The sequence below is a fragment of the Microtus oregoni genome, unplaced genomic scaffold (assembly GCF_018167655.1).
Source record: "Microtus oregoni isolate MIOR12 unplaced genomic scaffold, Mior012 000005F_ref0000423, whole genome shotgun sequence".
NCBI lineage: Eukaryota > Metazoa > Chordata > Mammalia > Rodentia > Cricetidae > Microtus > Microtus oregoni.
The window spans coordinates 20423261-20439548 of NW_024543064.1; the positions used below are offsets into that span (position 1 = coordinate 20423261).

Here is a 16288-nt window from a genome sequence, read left to right on the forward strand (position 1 = left end):
TGCTAAAGTGGCAACAGCCATGCCAGTCTACAGCCTGAATCACATTCAAATCTCCAGTATTTTCTTTTTCTTTATTTAAAATTCTCTCTTTAGGTTTCTTTTCATTTTATGTGTATGGCTGTTTTGCCCTTTTACATCTGAGCACCATATGTATGTCTGGTGTTCTTGGAGGTGCTGGGAGTGAGTGCTGGGAACCAAACTTTGGTTCTCTGTAAGAGCAACAAATACCCTTGACTCCTAACCCACCTCTCCAGCCCCTCCAGAGTGTGAAAGTTAAACTCGGGTTAAAACAGTGTTTACATGTTATTGAACTTAATTACTAACAATTTAAAATAAACTGAGCTTAAAAAAAAGAAAAACTGTTCAAAAATTCACATGCAATCTGATGGGATCTCCAAACAGGCTTACCACCCTGAGAAAGGACTAAGATGGAGGAGTCCTGAATTTTAATTTCAAAACACCACAAAGCTCTGGGACTCAAGGTCATGGAAAGAGGTTCAATACCATTGGTCATTAGGGAAATGCAAAGGAGACCTACAATGAGACATCACTTGACACCCAATAAAGTAGCTTTCATTTTAAAAAGGGGAGAGGCCACTGTATTACTGTGAATTAGGCTTGCTTAGTTTTCATACTAAGTTCCAGGTCAGCCAGAGCTATGAGGAGAGTCCTTATCTCACCACCACCTAAAACACAATTTAAAAGGGGAGGAGAGAAATAGCAAGCCCTAAGGAGAATGTAGCTAATGGTGGGAATGTAATGTGTAAAAGTCTGGTGTCTCCTAAGAGTTTGAACACAGAATAAGATCCAGAAATTCCACTGCTGGATAAGAAACTGAAGAAGTGTAGTACAAAGTACTCAAAGCCTCATTATTCACATTGACCTAAAAAATGAAAGAGTCCTTCAACAGACACAAGATAAGATACAGTACGCATGTGCATACAAAAATGGAGTATCATTCAGCCACTGAAAGAAAAGAAATTATGATCCCTGTTGCAGCACAGATAAATCCCCAAAGCACTGCACTAATGAATGAGCCTGGCAGAAGAACAGACACTGTATGTTCACATTTAGATACATCTAGACCAGGCAAACTCACAGTAGTAGAGAGAAGAGTTGTTGCCATGGGCCAGGAAAGAGTATGGTGAGTTGCACAATAAAGAGGTGCCGAGTCTGTTTAGGATTAAGAAAGGTTCTGAACCCAGAGCAGAGTGGCTCACGCCTGTCATCTCAACACTTTAGGAGGGTGAGGCAGGGTTGCTCAGGAGTTCAAAGAAGAACAAGACTATCTCAAAGAAAAGCAAACACAAAAACAGGAAATGTTCCAGAAATGGTGGCTAATATATTTAATAACACTGAATTATGCTCCTAAAATGGTAAAGCTGGGCTGAAGACATGGCTTAGTAGTTAAGAGCATTGGCTGCTCATGTAGAGGTTTGACTCCTAGCACCCATGTGTGCGACAACTGTCTCTAACTCCAGTCTCAGGGCATCAGACAACCTCTTCTGTTGTTTGTAGGTACCAGGCATGTTCGTGGTATACAGACTTACATGCAGGCAAAACACTCACACATAAGAAAACATTCATACACATAAAATTTTCACATCATAGGGGCTGGAGAGATGGCTCAGAGGTTAAGAGCACTGATTGCTCTTCCAGAGGTCCTGAGTTCAATTCCCAGCAACCACATGGTGGCTCACAATCATCTATAATGAGATCTGGTGCCCTCTTCTGGCATACAAACATATATTGCAGGAATGTTCTATACATAATAAATAAATAAATCTTTAAAAAAAAAAGAAAAGAAAAAAAATTTTCACATCATAACAAAACAATAAGTCCTTTAAAAAACTTTCTTTAGGTGGAGTCACACCTGCAGCCAAAGATGACCTTGATCTCCTGATCCTGCCTTCTTAAGTCATGAAATTACAGGTGTGTACTATGTCCAGCAAAAATGGTAAAGTTTTGCATAATGTACTCTCTGGTACAAGTTTTAAAAAGGGGAGTTACTAATTTTTCTTAAGAATGATATCAGAACTTTAGTTTCCCTATTTCTTGCTGTGTTTGCTCTCCAAAAATGAAGAGAAAGACAGATACACCTTCAATGTACCTGCACCAAAGAGCACATTTAAATTTATCTCTTTGCTTTAAATAACCACATCAAAGAAAAATTAAAACTACAAAAAAGGTAATGTAAAAATTTTAACATTGGAATTTTATATGTTTTTCTATTTTTCCAACCATAGTTGCAATCTATGCCCACAGTAAGTCCCCACAGTGCTCTCAGCACGGCATGGTCCCTGGCATTCTCACGAAGCCATCACCAGATCTGTGTGTCTCACAGGTACTCACTCATTCTATCTTCCCACTTTTTTTTTTATTTCCAAATGGAAACAGTATGACATCATTCATAGCTCCCCTTGTTTTCTCCTAAGATGCAGTATTATCCTTCCTTCCAGTCCTCCGAATGTGGGGAACAATTTGCTCTTTTGGTTAGAGCTACCCTGAATCAGAAAAGGCTTTTCAGTGCTTTGGTGGAACAGCAGGAAGGGATAAGTAAGTCGTGCTGCACATGGAGGAATTTTCTTTTACTTTTTCCCCCTCTTGGCCAATTCACTGCTCCCCCAACCCCCACCAGGAGTTCAAGTGGACACAGCATACAATAACATTATCTCTGCAAATTCCAGACTTGTATTTGACAGAAAGTGAGGAGAACAGAATAGGTAACTCCAGTGAATTTCTTCACATACTTCTAATTCGTTGTCCTGGGAGGAACCGGCATCAGCTTTCCTCTTGCCCCGGTTCTTGACAGTCATATTTTTCCTGGACTGATCATCGGCATCTTTATTTGGTGTAGTCTGTGACAGAGATGGGCTTGCAGACGAGTCTGTTGAAAGGAAAAGGAGATAGTGACTCACAAGCTGCTGGTGACGTTGCAGGCAGAGCCACACCTCCCAGAGCCATGCACAGCAGTGTCTGGCTTTGTGAGTCAAATGTTACAACTGTTGGGAAAGGACTGTGGCTGTTCTCCTGTTCTGAATTCCTAGCAGGAGTCTAAGACATGGCTGGATTAAAGCTGGAGCCCTGCAAGTGTCCACAAATACACTTAGTCTACAGATCCCCATGGAGTGTATTACACTTACGGGAGGGCAGAGTATGCACTAGAAACACTAATTCGTACTACTGGCACTTTTCTGTTCTCAGAAACTACAGACATTCTGCCAGTTTCTCATTACAGTCTCTTTGCTATGTTTAAACTTGCAAAGGGAAACCAATGGCATGGTGAAACCAACTTATCCCAGAACAAAATCATTTTTTACCATCACTGGGAAATACCTGCTGGGTAAAGTGTCCTTAATTTAGCTTTCTGTACTCACCAGAGGGAAGTCTCTGTGTGGCTGGAGCAGGCACCATAGCACTAGGCTTCTCAATCTGGTACGTGGTAGCTGCTAATGCAGTATTCTCAGCATCACTGTTAGTCTGACCTGTGACTCCAAAACTGGAGCTGGGGTAGCAGGACTGGTACTGATTCTGTCCAAGAATAGTATAGGTGGGATAGTCCTGTGGACCAAAGGGAGGAAAGTAAGATTATTACATAACAAAAGAGGCTTTCTCTTCCCTATTAGTCATAATTATTTTCCTAATATATTATCTTATTTATCTACCTACCTAGCAGTCCCAAGAAATCAATGATTTTCAAAATAAGAAACCTGAGTACAGATACACATCTAAGCTGACAATGTAAGTTTGGTTAAACACTCTTTAGGAGTAAGTTACGATGTGAAAAACTAAAGACACTGGCCTTAGAAGACCAAAGAGAAAAGCTGTGAAAGAGCCTGCAGCCAGGCAGAGGCAGGCGGATCTCTGGGAGTTCAAGGCCAGCCTGGTCTACAAGAGCTAGTTCCTGGACAGGCTCCAAAGCCACAGAGAAACCCTGTCTCAAAAAACAAACAAACAGGGGGCTAGAGAGATGGCTCAGTGGTTAAGAGCAGTGTCTGCTCTTCCAGAGGTCCTGAGTTCAATTCCCGGCAACCACATGGTGGCTCACAACCATCTGTAATGAGGTCTGGTGCCCTCTTCTGGCCTGCAGACATACACACAGACAGAATATTGTATGCATAATAAATAAATATTTAAAAAAAGGAAGGAAGGAAGGAAGGAAGGAAGGAAGGAAGGAAGGAGCGAACCTGTACAGGGCTGCTCATCTGCATAGGGAGGACAGATGGACAGGTAGGAATTCAATAGAAACACTGTACCACTGTGGTGGCACGTGAACTCAGCTCAGGAGACAGGCAGGAGGATCGATGCAAGTTTGAGGCCAGCCTGGACTATGAAGTATCCCAGGACAGCCAAGCGTACACAGTGAGGCCTTACTTCAAAAAGCAACCCATCCATCCAGAACAAAACAGCACCCTCTCAACCCAAGGTAACTGTGTACTTCAGAAGTACAAATGCAGCAGGACTGGGACAGTGAGATACAGAGTAGGTAAACTGCAGCCAGAAAAGTTGGTAGAGACATCAGTGGTCATAGCAGTTGCTACAGAGAAAGTTTGCACATGTTAAAAACAAAACAAACTCAACACATACACAATATAACAGTGATCAAGACCAAATCACAGCTGGGCATGGTGGTACACACCTTTAATCTCAGCACTCAGGAGGCAGAGGTAGGTGAATCTTTTTGAGTTCGAGGCCAGCCTGGTCTACAAAGTGGATTCTAGGACAGCCAGGGCTACACAGAGAAACCCTGTCTTGAAAAACCAAAACCCCCCCAAAACCAAAAAAGACCAAATTACAAATAGTCAAGAAATGGGTAGAGATAGTATTTATTCACCCACAATGCTTATGAGTGTCTTTTAAGTGAGTGCCTGGGGTTTGTCTAGGCTGTGGGAAGATAAAGTGAACAAAAATAGAAAAATCCCTGCCTTCATGGCGGGCACATTCTAGTGGGGGCAGGGTTGAGGCTTGGGGTAAGCACAGTAGTAGGTAATGCTGTAGACAGAACCATATTCCTGGGAGGATTATCAAGAAAAAAGAGAAACAAGACAGTAGCCAGAGAGTTCCATCTAGAAACAGGACTCAACAGAGTACACTATATTCCTGGTTGTTTCTTAGATGGGCAAGTTAACCATGGAAAGAAGAGAGCAAGTGAAAGACAGTGAATCACAACAAGAAAGATGAACAAATGGGGCACGGTACCTGGTTTGAGATGCTGGCCACGGCTGCTGCTGGAACATTGGCAATTGCAGATGATGTGGATATCAGGCTGGCATTTGTGCTCGAAGCTACAAGATTGAGAGTATTCAGAGATATTAAAGATCACATGTAAATGGCCTAAAGATAGGGAAAATAATCAGTTTTAAACGAATGTATCTGCGAGAAGACAAAGAATATTGGCTAAATAGGCAAATGCTGGAAGCTGGAGAGAAGGCTCAGTGCTTAAGAGTATGGCTGCACACTGGGCAGTGGTGGCGCACACCTTAAATTCTAGCACTTGGGAGGCAGAGGCAGGTGGATCTCTGTGAGTTCGAGGCCAGCCTGGTCTACAAGAGCTAGTTCCAGGACAGGCTCCAAAGCTACAGAGAAACCCTGTCTCGAAAAACAAACAAACAAAAAAAGAGTATGGCTGCTCTTCCAAAAGACCTGGGTTCAAGCCCCAGCACCTATATGATGGCTCACACCCATATGCAACTACAAGCCTTCCTTCTAGCCTCTGTGGCACCAGGAACACATACGCCACACAGACAATAATAATAATAATAAAATCATACACATACAATTCAACAATTTTTAAAAATCAAACACTTGTTTTGTTTTTGCATGCTATATCTCAGACATGTCTAGAATCAAAACACTTGGAATGTTTGCTTCAACTTGTCCTCCATTCTTTCTACGAAAAAGTCCTAGAATGATGTATACACAAATCACAGCTCCCATTGACACACCAGTGAAGTCAGAACTAAGCCAAATCACCCCAGTCTTTTCTAGAAACTGAAGAATGATTCCCTGCAAGTAACCTGACAGTCAGTAGAACTCTGGTAAATCCTACGCTGTGGTATTGTTTATGCCATTTTCCCCAAATTATGTCTACGTAAATATGTGACATATTTACTCTAAGAAATAGTTCTCCAAATTCTAAAATGCTAAGAACTGTTATATGCAAATAATGGGTTACTAATGTCAATCAAAAAACCTAGCAAGATGGCTTAGCAGGTAATGCTGCCTGCTGCCAAGACCGATAACCTGAGTTAGATTCCTGGGACCCACATGGTAGAAGAAGAGATCTGCTTTCCACAAGTTGTCCTCCGACCCTCACATGTGCACTGGGGCATTCATACATGCACACACACACACACATACATGTATACACACACACACATACATACATGTACACACACATACATGCACACACATACATACATGTATACATACATATATACACACATACATGCATGTATACATACACATATACACACATACATGCATGTATACATACACATATACACACACCAAAAAATTTTAAGCCAGGCAGAGGTGGCACACGCCTTTAACCCCAGCACTCGGGAGGCAGACGGATCTCTGTGAGTTTGAGGCCAGTCTGGTCTACAAGAGCTAGTTAGTTCTAGAATAGGCTCTACAGCTACACAGAGAAACCCTGTCTAAAAAAAAAAAAAACAAAAAAAAAAAACAAAAAAAAAAAAAACCAAACCGAAAAAAAGAAATTTTAAATACCACTATGATTTGCTATTTAGAAACTTTATCAATAAACCTGAACTCAAAAATATTAAAATTAAATCTCATCTTGTCAGATAAAAATGTATCCTATCAGCCGGGCGGTGGTGGCGCACGCCTTTAATCCCAGCACTCGGGAGGCAAAGGCAGGCGGATCTCTGTGAGTTCGAGACCAGCCTGGTCTACAAGAGCTAGTGCCAGGACAGGCTCCAAAACCACAGAGAAACCCTGTCTCGAAAAACGAAAAAAAAAAAAAATGTATCCTATCAGAGTTACCTGGAATATCTGTCTTAAGGAATGTGACTTAAGGTTTATTTTGTGGGTTTTGTTTTGTTTTTTTGAGACAGGGTTTCTCTGTGTAGCTTTGGAGCCTATCCTGGAACTCGCTCTGTAGACCAGGCTGGCCTTGAAGTCATAAACTCATAGAGATCCACCTGCCTCTGCCTCCTGAGTGCTGGGATTAAAAACGTGCACCACTACTGCCTGGCACCCATCAGGTTCTAACCTAGACTTCAGTGGCTGGCAGATACCACAGAGTAGCCAGGTAGACAGGGTAGTCAGTATTATGAAGCACCAGTTCTGAACTCTTCCCATCATAAGCAGAGACATGGTTCCTACTGCAGTCATCCACACCCAAAGTGCTCACCACCAGAACCAAACTGATCAGTGGCAAAGTCCTCTGGTGAATCCAGTACGAAAACCTCCACTAGGGACAGAATGGGAGAAAACACAGCAGGAAAAACGCAGGCCAGACTAAACCAGGTTCCTCTCCTGAAGGACAATGTGCTGAAAGCTCTGTCTAGACAAGAACAGTCACGGCTCCTGCTGAAAGCTCAGCTAGCTGAAGAGCTTGGTCAGAGAAGAGTTTAGACAATGTGTTCAGAGGTGCTGTGTCGGGGTCCGATGCCAGCCCCATCATAAACTAGCTTACTGGAGCGGCGTGTGGAGGCATGGGAATAAAGACATAACTCATATGGCTTTATCAGGAGGGAGATTTTTTAGTGATCCTCATAAAATCCTGAGTTTACATCTTGAAAAGTCCTCTCATTTATTTTACAGCCTTTATACCAAAATGTATATTCATTAGCATTCTGTTTCCTAGGTAACCAGGTGAATGGCTTTAGTCATGTCCACACCTTTGACCACACCTTTCTATGCCCATTTTGTCACTTCTCCCTATCTTCCTGCTCTGTGTGCCTGCTCTGTCATGTAGGCCTGAATTATCATCTCTATCCCAGGCGTCCTCCAAATTACAAAGAAGCAGAACAATATCCCGACCCTTTGTTAGGGTAGCAACAGCCTGTCTGGAAGGCTATGTGACCACCTCAGGTGCAACTATGGCTTGAGAGCCTGGCTGCCATACCATGTAGAAATATGGGCCTAGAGTGCTGACAAACCCAGTGGCTGGTAGTCCCCTGGACTTTCCGTGCCTCAGCTGGTGCTCACTGCTCAGAGTCACTGACAGTCTGCAGTACTCTGCCCCAGGACAGCTAAAGGGCTTTTAAAGGACCCCTTCCCTAAACACAACTAAATGAAAGGATTTAATAACATACATGGTATTTGTTTCTCATCAACAGTCACTTTCTTCTCTGTTATGGCTTAATCCATTTTCCTAAGAGGCAGCATCAAACAACAGTATACAGGATAGATGACTCCTAAGCAATTTTAATCATTTTGTGGGAAAAGACATTCTGAAAGTTTCCAGGTTCTGTAAGCAACATATTGTTGTGGAACATTAACTATGTAAATAAGCATTACATTCGTTTATGCTGCAGAATATTACTTTAACTGAGTAAAGGTGTGTTACATTTGTTTCTCTTTGCCTGTCTAAAGCATCTGATTGGTCTAATAAATAGCTGAAAAGCCAAGAGCTAGGCAGAGAGAGGGATAGGCAGGGTTGGCAGGCAGAGAGAATAAATAAGAAGAGGAATCTAGAGGAGAAATCTAGAGAGAAGAACAAGGAAGAGAGGGACATGCCTGGGGCCAGAAGCCAGACATCTGCCAGACAAACAGGAAAAGCAGTGAACGTAAGATGTACAGAAGGAAAGAAAGGTAAAAAGTCCCAAGCAAAAGGTAGATAAAGAGAAACTGGTTAAGTTAAGAAATTAAAGCTAGCCAGAAAACAAGCCCAAGTCAGGCTAAGCATTCATAACTACTAAATCTCAATGTCATGATTTGGGAGCTGGTTAGTGGCCCAAAAAGAAAAAGCCTGGTATAACATATTATCCTAGGCAGGCCTAACAAAAGTGACTTCCAGTAGGAGAGAAGAGTGCTTCCTTACCTCTCCCAGCAGGCACTTCCCTTTCCTCAGGATGTGGCCCATTCTTCTTTTTCCCCCTGCCCAGCTTCACTAACACTTGGAGACCAGACTCAATTATACCTGGCCATTATACACATGGGAGAAACGTATTCTGGCAAAGTAGTTTCAGAAATAAATTAATCAATCAAACACGTGACATTTGGGAAGTGGAGGAAGGAGGATCAATTCAAGGCCGGCCTCATATCCACAGTGAATTCAATTCATATTCACCAGTGTGGGACACATGAGAGCCAAGGGATGGAGGAAGGTCATTGGTTAAAAAAATAAAGAAACTGCTTGGCTGGCCCTCATAGGTTAGAACATAGGTGGGTGGAGTAAGCAGAACAGAATGCTGGAAGAGGAAGTGAGCTCAGACTCGACAGCTCTGCTCTCTAGAGCAGAGATGCCATGCTCCCCTCTCCCAGGCAGACACACGCGATGAAGCTCCGACCCAGGATGGACGTAGGCTAGAATCTTCCCAGTAAGACCGGTGCTCACAGATTATTAGAGATGGGTTGATCGGGATATCAGAATTAGCCAGTAAGGGCTAGAGCTAAAGGGCCAAGCAGTGTTTAAATGAATACAATTTGTGTGTTGTTATTTCGGGGCATAAGCTAGCAGGCGGCCGGGGTGCTGGGGACGTGGGGTGCTGGGGACGCAGCCCCGCCGCTCCTATTACTACAGCCAAGCCCCCAAAAGCAACAATAAAAGAAATTTAATACACATCAATCTAAAAATATAAGCAGCACATTTTAGGTTCTTATAACTATCACTGAACCCAAGTTAATTTACCTAAAAATGTACATAATCACTACATGCTTTGCCCTATATATAACTATGACTAAAAGTTAGGAATAAAAAAAAGAGTACTAAACATCCTACACACACACACACACACACACACACACACACACGGTCTCAATAAACAATATAAAAGTAATAAAGAACAACAATGAAATATGAAACAAAGTACAAACTTAGCAAACCAAATAAAACTCAAATATCAGCTCCTGTTTTTATGCATGGGAAAGCTGTCTGATCCCTACAATGGCCTGCTGCTTTCATTAGGTCCTCACCTATTTCGACAATGCTGTTGATAATTATTCAAAGACAAAGCATCTAAGAACCAAGTTCTAGGCCGGGCGGTGGTGGCGCACGCCTTTAATCCCAGCACTCAGGAGACAGAGGCAGGTGGATCTCTGAGTCGGAGGCCAGCCTGGGCTACACAGAGAAATCCTGTCACGAAAAACAAAGAAACAAAGAAACAAAAAAAAAAAACCAAATAAAAAAAGGATGATACCCATTAACTGTGAGATTCAATTTTGCTCGCATTAGGCATGAAAGACAAAATCTTTTTATCCGTTAGAGGCTGACAGTCTAGTGACACACTCTTGAGGGAGTCATAAACTCTAAGCACCTAAAAAAATACCTAATAAAAACTCAAACCAATTTCTAGCCTTCGGGAGCTAGCAGAAACTGCATATTTGGTTAAAACTGACTGCCTAAGTGGGTCATTCATTCATTCGTCAAACACTTACTATTTTCTAAATGTAAGAGCTATTTCATGTGCTTGGACTGTAACAAGGTATTAAAAAAAAAAGAGAGAAAAGAAACCTGCACTCAAGAAGCTTAGTTATTAAATCAAAGTACCATCTGCTAAACTAGGACTGATGAGATGGTCTGCTACCAATCCTAAGGACCTGATTTCAGACCCAGAACCTCCACAGTGAAGGAGAGACTGATACCCAAATATACACTGGGGCGCATGCTCATTCCTGCTTGCATGCACAGACACACACAGTAAATGTCGAAGTACAGATATATATCAACGATGAATAGTCAGAAATGATCTATGTCATAACAGATTAGAGGTAGAGAAACCAGTAAGGACTCATGTTTAACTTTCAAAGACTTACATATGTGTACTTCCACAGGTCAGAACACACACATATTTCTTGCTCTGTTAACAGAATACCTAAAAAGTTATTACCTGACACTATAGTAGCAATGTGTCAACATCTTGGTTTCTTTAAAAAAATGTTTTATTATTATTTATTTATTATTATAAATAATTTATTGCATTGTAATGTGTAGTAGTCTGAATAAGAATGGACCCACAGGCTCATGTGTGTGTTTGTGCATGTGTGTCATGATGCGAATATGGAGGTGTGTAAGAGGAAGACTTATGGGAGGGAGCTGGCTCTTTCCTTCCACTGTGGGTTCTGGGGATTGAACTCAGGTTGTATGGCTTCCACAACACATGATTTTACCCACTGAGCCATGCTGAGAGCTCCACTTCTTTCTTTAAAAATTACATCTATATTTGGGCAGTGGTGGTGCATACACCCAGCACTTGGGAGGTAGAGGCAGGTGGATCTGCAGCTTGGTCTACAGAGCGAGATCCGGGATAGCCATGTCTACAAGAGAAACCCTGTCTCAAAAAACAAATTACACATTTGAATGTTTCCATACACATACTTTTGTTTTTTTAAATTATATTAACAAATTACATTCATTCATTTATGTATGTGTTCATATGAGGGTCAGAGGACAACTCAGCTCTCTTCTTCCACCACGTGTATCCTAGGGGAATCAAGCCTCTTTACCAGCTGATCACCTTGATAACCCCAGATCTTGGTTTCTAATACCATTCTTTCCATAAGAGGAACTAAGCCTCTTTGGAGAAATGGCTCATCAGGATTCAGGCAGATAAAGGTGTCAGAGTCAATTAGATGTGTTCCCCATGACGACATGGGATAACAAATAAGACTGAATTAAAACTCAAAATATAAAAGAAATGCATGAGACCAGAAACAAATGATCAGTAAATAAAAGGTGATGGGGAAAAAAATGAATGGCCATAAAGGAGGGGCAGTAAACCTTTAAGCGTGGATAGAACTTCTAGTCCAGGTAGAGTGGTTCATACCTATAATCTTGAGAGTCAGGAATTCAAGGTCAGCCAGGGCTATATGGAAAGACCCTGTCTCAAAGACAGACACACACACACATTCAGCAAAAACAATTTAAAAGGTAACTTTATACTGGGACATTCCTTCAGCCAGGTGATGAGGATAATAAAGAATATGGACAGAATGCACATGTGACATGTGACATTTTACCTGTGACCCTTTGAAAAACCAGTAACTCCAGTTAAGCTTTTACTAAAACGCAAATAACTTCTAATAGAGGGGTATCCCCACAGCCACCTGGGTCATCAAAACCCAGAGAAGCCTGAGAGATCATAAAGTCTACAGGAACAAAGGAGACATGTATACAATATTCTGTCTGCATGTATGCCTGCAGGCCAGAAGAGGGCACCAGACCGCATTCCAGATGGTTGTGAGCCACCAAGTGGTGAATCAAACTCAGGACCTTTGGAAGAGCAGGTAATGCTCTTAACCGCTGAGCCATCTCTCCAGCCCCAAGCACTTGCTATTCTTGCAGAGGATCAGGGGTCTATTCCCAACACCCACATCATGACTCACAACCATCAGTACCACCAGTTCGAGGGGACCCAATACCCTCTTCTGACCTTTGCTGGCATTAGGTATGCACTGATACATACACAGACATGTAGACAAAACATTCATGTATGTAAACAAATAAATCTTTTTTTAAAAAAAAGTCTGCTAAAGAAAGGAAAACTCCTGGTCAAAGACTAATGGGTATTATCAACAAAATGAGAGTCTAAAGACATCAGATGTGTGTGTACTGAGGAAAGAGAAAGCAGGGGAGAGGTGCTAATTATGAAGACGCCACACTTCCACCCACAGATAATGCCTATACATCATTTTAGCCAAATGTTTTCCTAAAACTCTTTCTTCAGATTAAATAGTAAAAATGAAAAACTTGATGCCTTAAAATTTCTACTTTATGTCAGTGTGTTAACAAATAATAAATGGAGGAAAAATAAAGTTTTAGATATTTGTTAATGCAGTTCCTCAAATATGGGAGAGTTGATACTGACAACATGATTTCAACCCTGAATGACATATTACACTCACACTTTAGAAGTAAAACATTCTACCTCTATTCTGACTTAATTAGTTACTTGGTGATTACAAATAGTTACTTAGATTCTCTGTGCTTCAGGTTTCCTATCTGAAAAGCGGGGTTACTAGCACTTACAGGGTTGTGAAGATGACATGAGTAACACCTAGCCTACTAAACACTAGCAGTTACTACTAACAGAAAACTGAAGGAAACCAGTTAGCAGAGTCAAAGGCACATGACAGGTTAGAACAGCAGTTAATGAAATTCAACAGATACTTTCATGACCTGTGACAGTAATGACTTCCAGCTTCACTCCCTAGTTGATGCCACTTATTTTCCAGGGAAGAAAAGTGAGTGTTAAATTCAAGACACAACTACAGAAGAGTGGAGATTTGTACCCCAGCAGGAAGAGAACCCTTATTCCTCCTTCTCTTCCTTCATGACCTATGTATACCCTAAGAGGGACCTGATTATCTCACTGTTGATTCCAAAAGCCTATTAACTTAGAAAACAGTAAAGAGAAAATCAAAGTCAGAAATGGTGGTGTATGCTGCTCCCAGATGGCTGCAAAAGGCTGGCCTAGGAGGCTCTTTTACTACGCCCTGGTTCAAGGCGAGCCCGGTCATGTCCTTAAGCTTTGCTCCTCTTGGTTGGCTCCTGTTAGAAAGAAAGAAAACAGGGAGGCGGGGACAAAGAAAGGATGAAATGTAAGAGTGGGGATTCTTGAAAACTGGAGGCAAAGGTAACTTAGACCTAGGTCTTCAGAACAAAATAGGGGCAGAAGTGATGGCTCAGTGGTCAGGAGCACTCACTGCTTGTCCACTGCAACTGAGTTCTGCTCCTAGCACCCATGATGGGCAGCTCACAACCGCATATAACTCCAGCTCCAGGTTATCTTCTGGTCTCTGTAAGCTCCACATGGGCACCTTCATACACATGCATAAATACACACAAAAATTAAATCTTCAAAAAACAACAACCCAGAACAAAGAATAAAGTGGCCTAGAGATCTTCCTATAGAATCAAACAATACCAAAATCAATGAACAGAAAACAGTTAAAATTACAAGTCTTTCCCATCAGCAAGGTTCCTATCTACAGCTTTTTGGTGTCTGCACTCATCCCTGGAGAGTCTATTTTTTATTCTTTTTTCTTTTTGTTTTGTTTCTTGAGACAGAGTTTTTCTGTAGCTTTTTGGAGCCCGTCCTGGAACTCATTCTGTAGACCAGGCTGGCCTCGAACTCAGAGAGCCACCTGCCTCTGCCTCCCAAATGCTGAGATTAAAGGAGTGCGCCACCACCACCCAGCATAGAGTCTATTTTATAAAGAATGAAATGTAAAAAGCTATAAAAAAGCAAACAACAATAATAAAAGCATGGAGACAGATGAGAAGTCAGATACATGAACAACGCTTTCCACTCTAGATCAACGGATTCGGGAGAATAGGCAATTAGACATCACACTGCCCTTTTGCCTACTTATCTTGATTATAAAATTCAAAGAACCCAGGAAAGTAAAGTTGCTTAAGATTTAAGTTTCACCCTGATTAAAAATGAAAATCAACTTTTCTTTTTTCTTCAGTGCCTCACACATGCCAGGCAAGCACTCCACCACAACTTGCACCCTCAGCCTGCTAATCATCTTTTTGCAAGAAGGAGTAGGGGGTGGGTGTCACAAAGCTACCAGCAGAAAAGCAGTCCACATGGCACATTCCACTGACAAGTCACATAGAAGTCAGCCAAATCCCGACTCAAGGAGTCGCCAACTTACATGTGAAGATGCCACTGAGACCAGACTAGAACAAAGTCAAGAGGAGCTTTCTGGATACCAGCATGCAAAAGAGAAGGCTTCACTTCTATTAAGCAGCTCACATTCAAAGTCTAAGCTACTGATAAACCACACTCTGGCTCAGGCTTGCCTAACACAAAAAGCATGCACGAACGCATGCCGTTCCTTTACTTTAGAAGACAGTGCTCCTGTATCATCCAGTTTGTTTGGATATACAGGCATATTAAAAATAAAAAACAATGATAAAAATGAAATAACACACACACAACCATGCCTGTTTACCTTGAATGGGAAAAGAATAGTGAGCTGGGCTTGGCTGGCTTGTGGTTAACCCTGTAGTGCAGGTAAGAACACTGTGTTGACTTGGAGATGGTGTCTGAATTAAACCACTTTCAGGTTTCATACCTGGCCACAGTGCACCTGAATCAGATAAAGTGGACCAATTACAAACAAAACACGGGGCCGAAGAGCATGGCTATGCTTTAAATACCAGCTGATAGGTTTAAAGTCAAAATCTTTTTTTTTTTAATTTTTTTAATTTTTACTTTTTTTCTTTTTCTTGGTGTCTAAAGTCAAAATCTTAAACAATCTTGCCTGTAGGAGGAAATTACTGATTCTCCCACTTATACCACAAGCAAATATATTCTCAAAGAATTAGAGGATGGGGTCACGGGAACAAAACCTTTGCTAAAACCCCAACAGTAGTATCTCAAAAGCTAGAGCAATTGAGCAGAAGACGGGTGTCAGTGTATGAGGAGAAATTCATTTTCTTAAACTGATTGTTCTGTAAACTTTGTTTTCCAGATTAGGAAGACATGCCTGCTTTTAAGAAGAGATTAACAATATTACATTGGCCCCAGAGGTGGTCTTGTTTAGTATATGTAAAAGCTTTAGTTTCAATTCCACCACATAAAGTGGGCATGATGGTGCATGTCCATAACCCCAGCACACAAGAAGCAAAGGCAGGAGGATCAAAGTCATTCCTTGCTATATAGCAACTATAAGGCTATCCTCAGCTATATGAGACCATCTCAAAAAAAAAAAAAAAACCCGAAAAATATAACTTAGCTGGTTATTTTTGGTGCAACATATATATGGTACATGCCTATAATTTTAGTGCTCAGCAGGTTGATACAGGTGGATTGTGAGTTCAAGGCCAGCCTATTCTTCATGGCAACACATTATCTCAAAAAACAAAAACAAAAACATCTTGAAATGGAACTTGTAAAAAAAGTTACATAAAATTCTATCATCCAAACTTCTGGGTTGCAGAAGAATTACATCTCTCAGGGTGTCCTATCTCTCTGCCTTTCTCTTTGAGACAGGGTCTCTCATTAAACACAGAGCTAGTTGATGGCTAGCAGGCCCTAGTGATCCTCCTGTCGCTGTCTGCCACCCACTAGTGCTTGGGTTATAGGCACACACGCTGCCATACTTGGCTTTTTACATGGGAGCTTGGGATCTGAGCTCAGATCCC

The 16288-nt window shown here is 41.6% G+C and overlaps 1 protein-coding gene across 2 annotated transcripts in view; it reads right to left on the reverse strand.

Annotated features, from left to right (window-relative positions):
* Eya3 (EYA transcriptional coactivator and phosphatase 3) overlaps window positions 1-16288 on the reverse strand; it is an 87341-nt gene that overhangs the window by 29088 nt on the left and 41965 nt on the right. Inside the window, exons 7-10 of one of the 2 annotated variants that reach the window (XM_041651876.1) lie at window positions 15094-15231; window positions 5200-5285; window positions 3378-3561; window positions 2751-2887 (exon numbers count right to left, since the gene is read on the reverse strand). In XM_041651876.1, coding sequence (XP_041507810.1) covers window positions 2751-2887; window positions 3378-3561; window positions 5200-5285; window positions 15094-15231 — 545 coding nt within the window. The remainder of the gene's footprint in view (window positions 1-2750; window positions 2888-3377; window positions 3562-5199; window positions 5286-15093; window positions 15232-16288) is intronic. The other variant, XM_041651877.1, reaches the window with a different exon arrangement.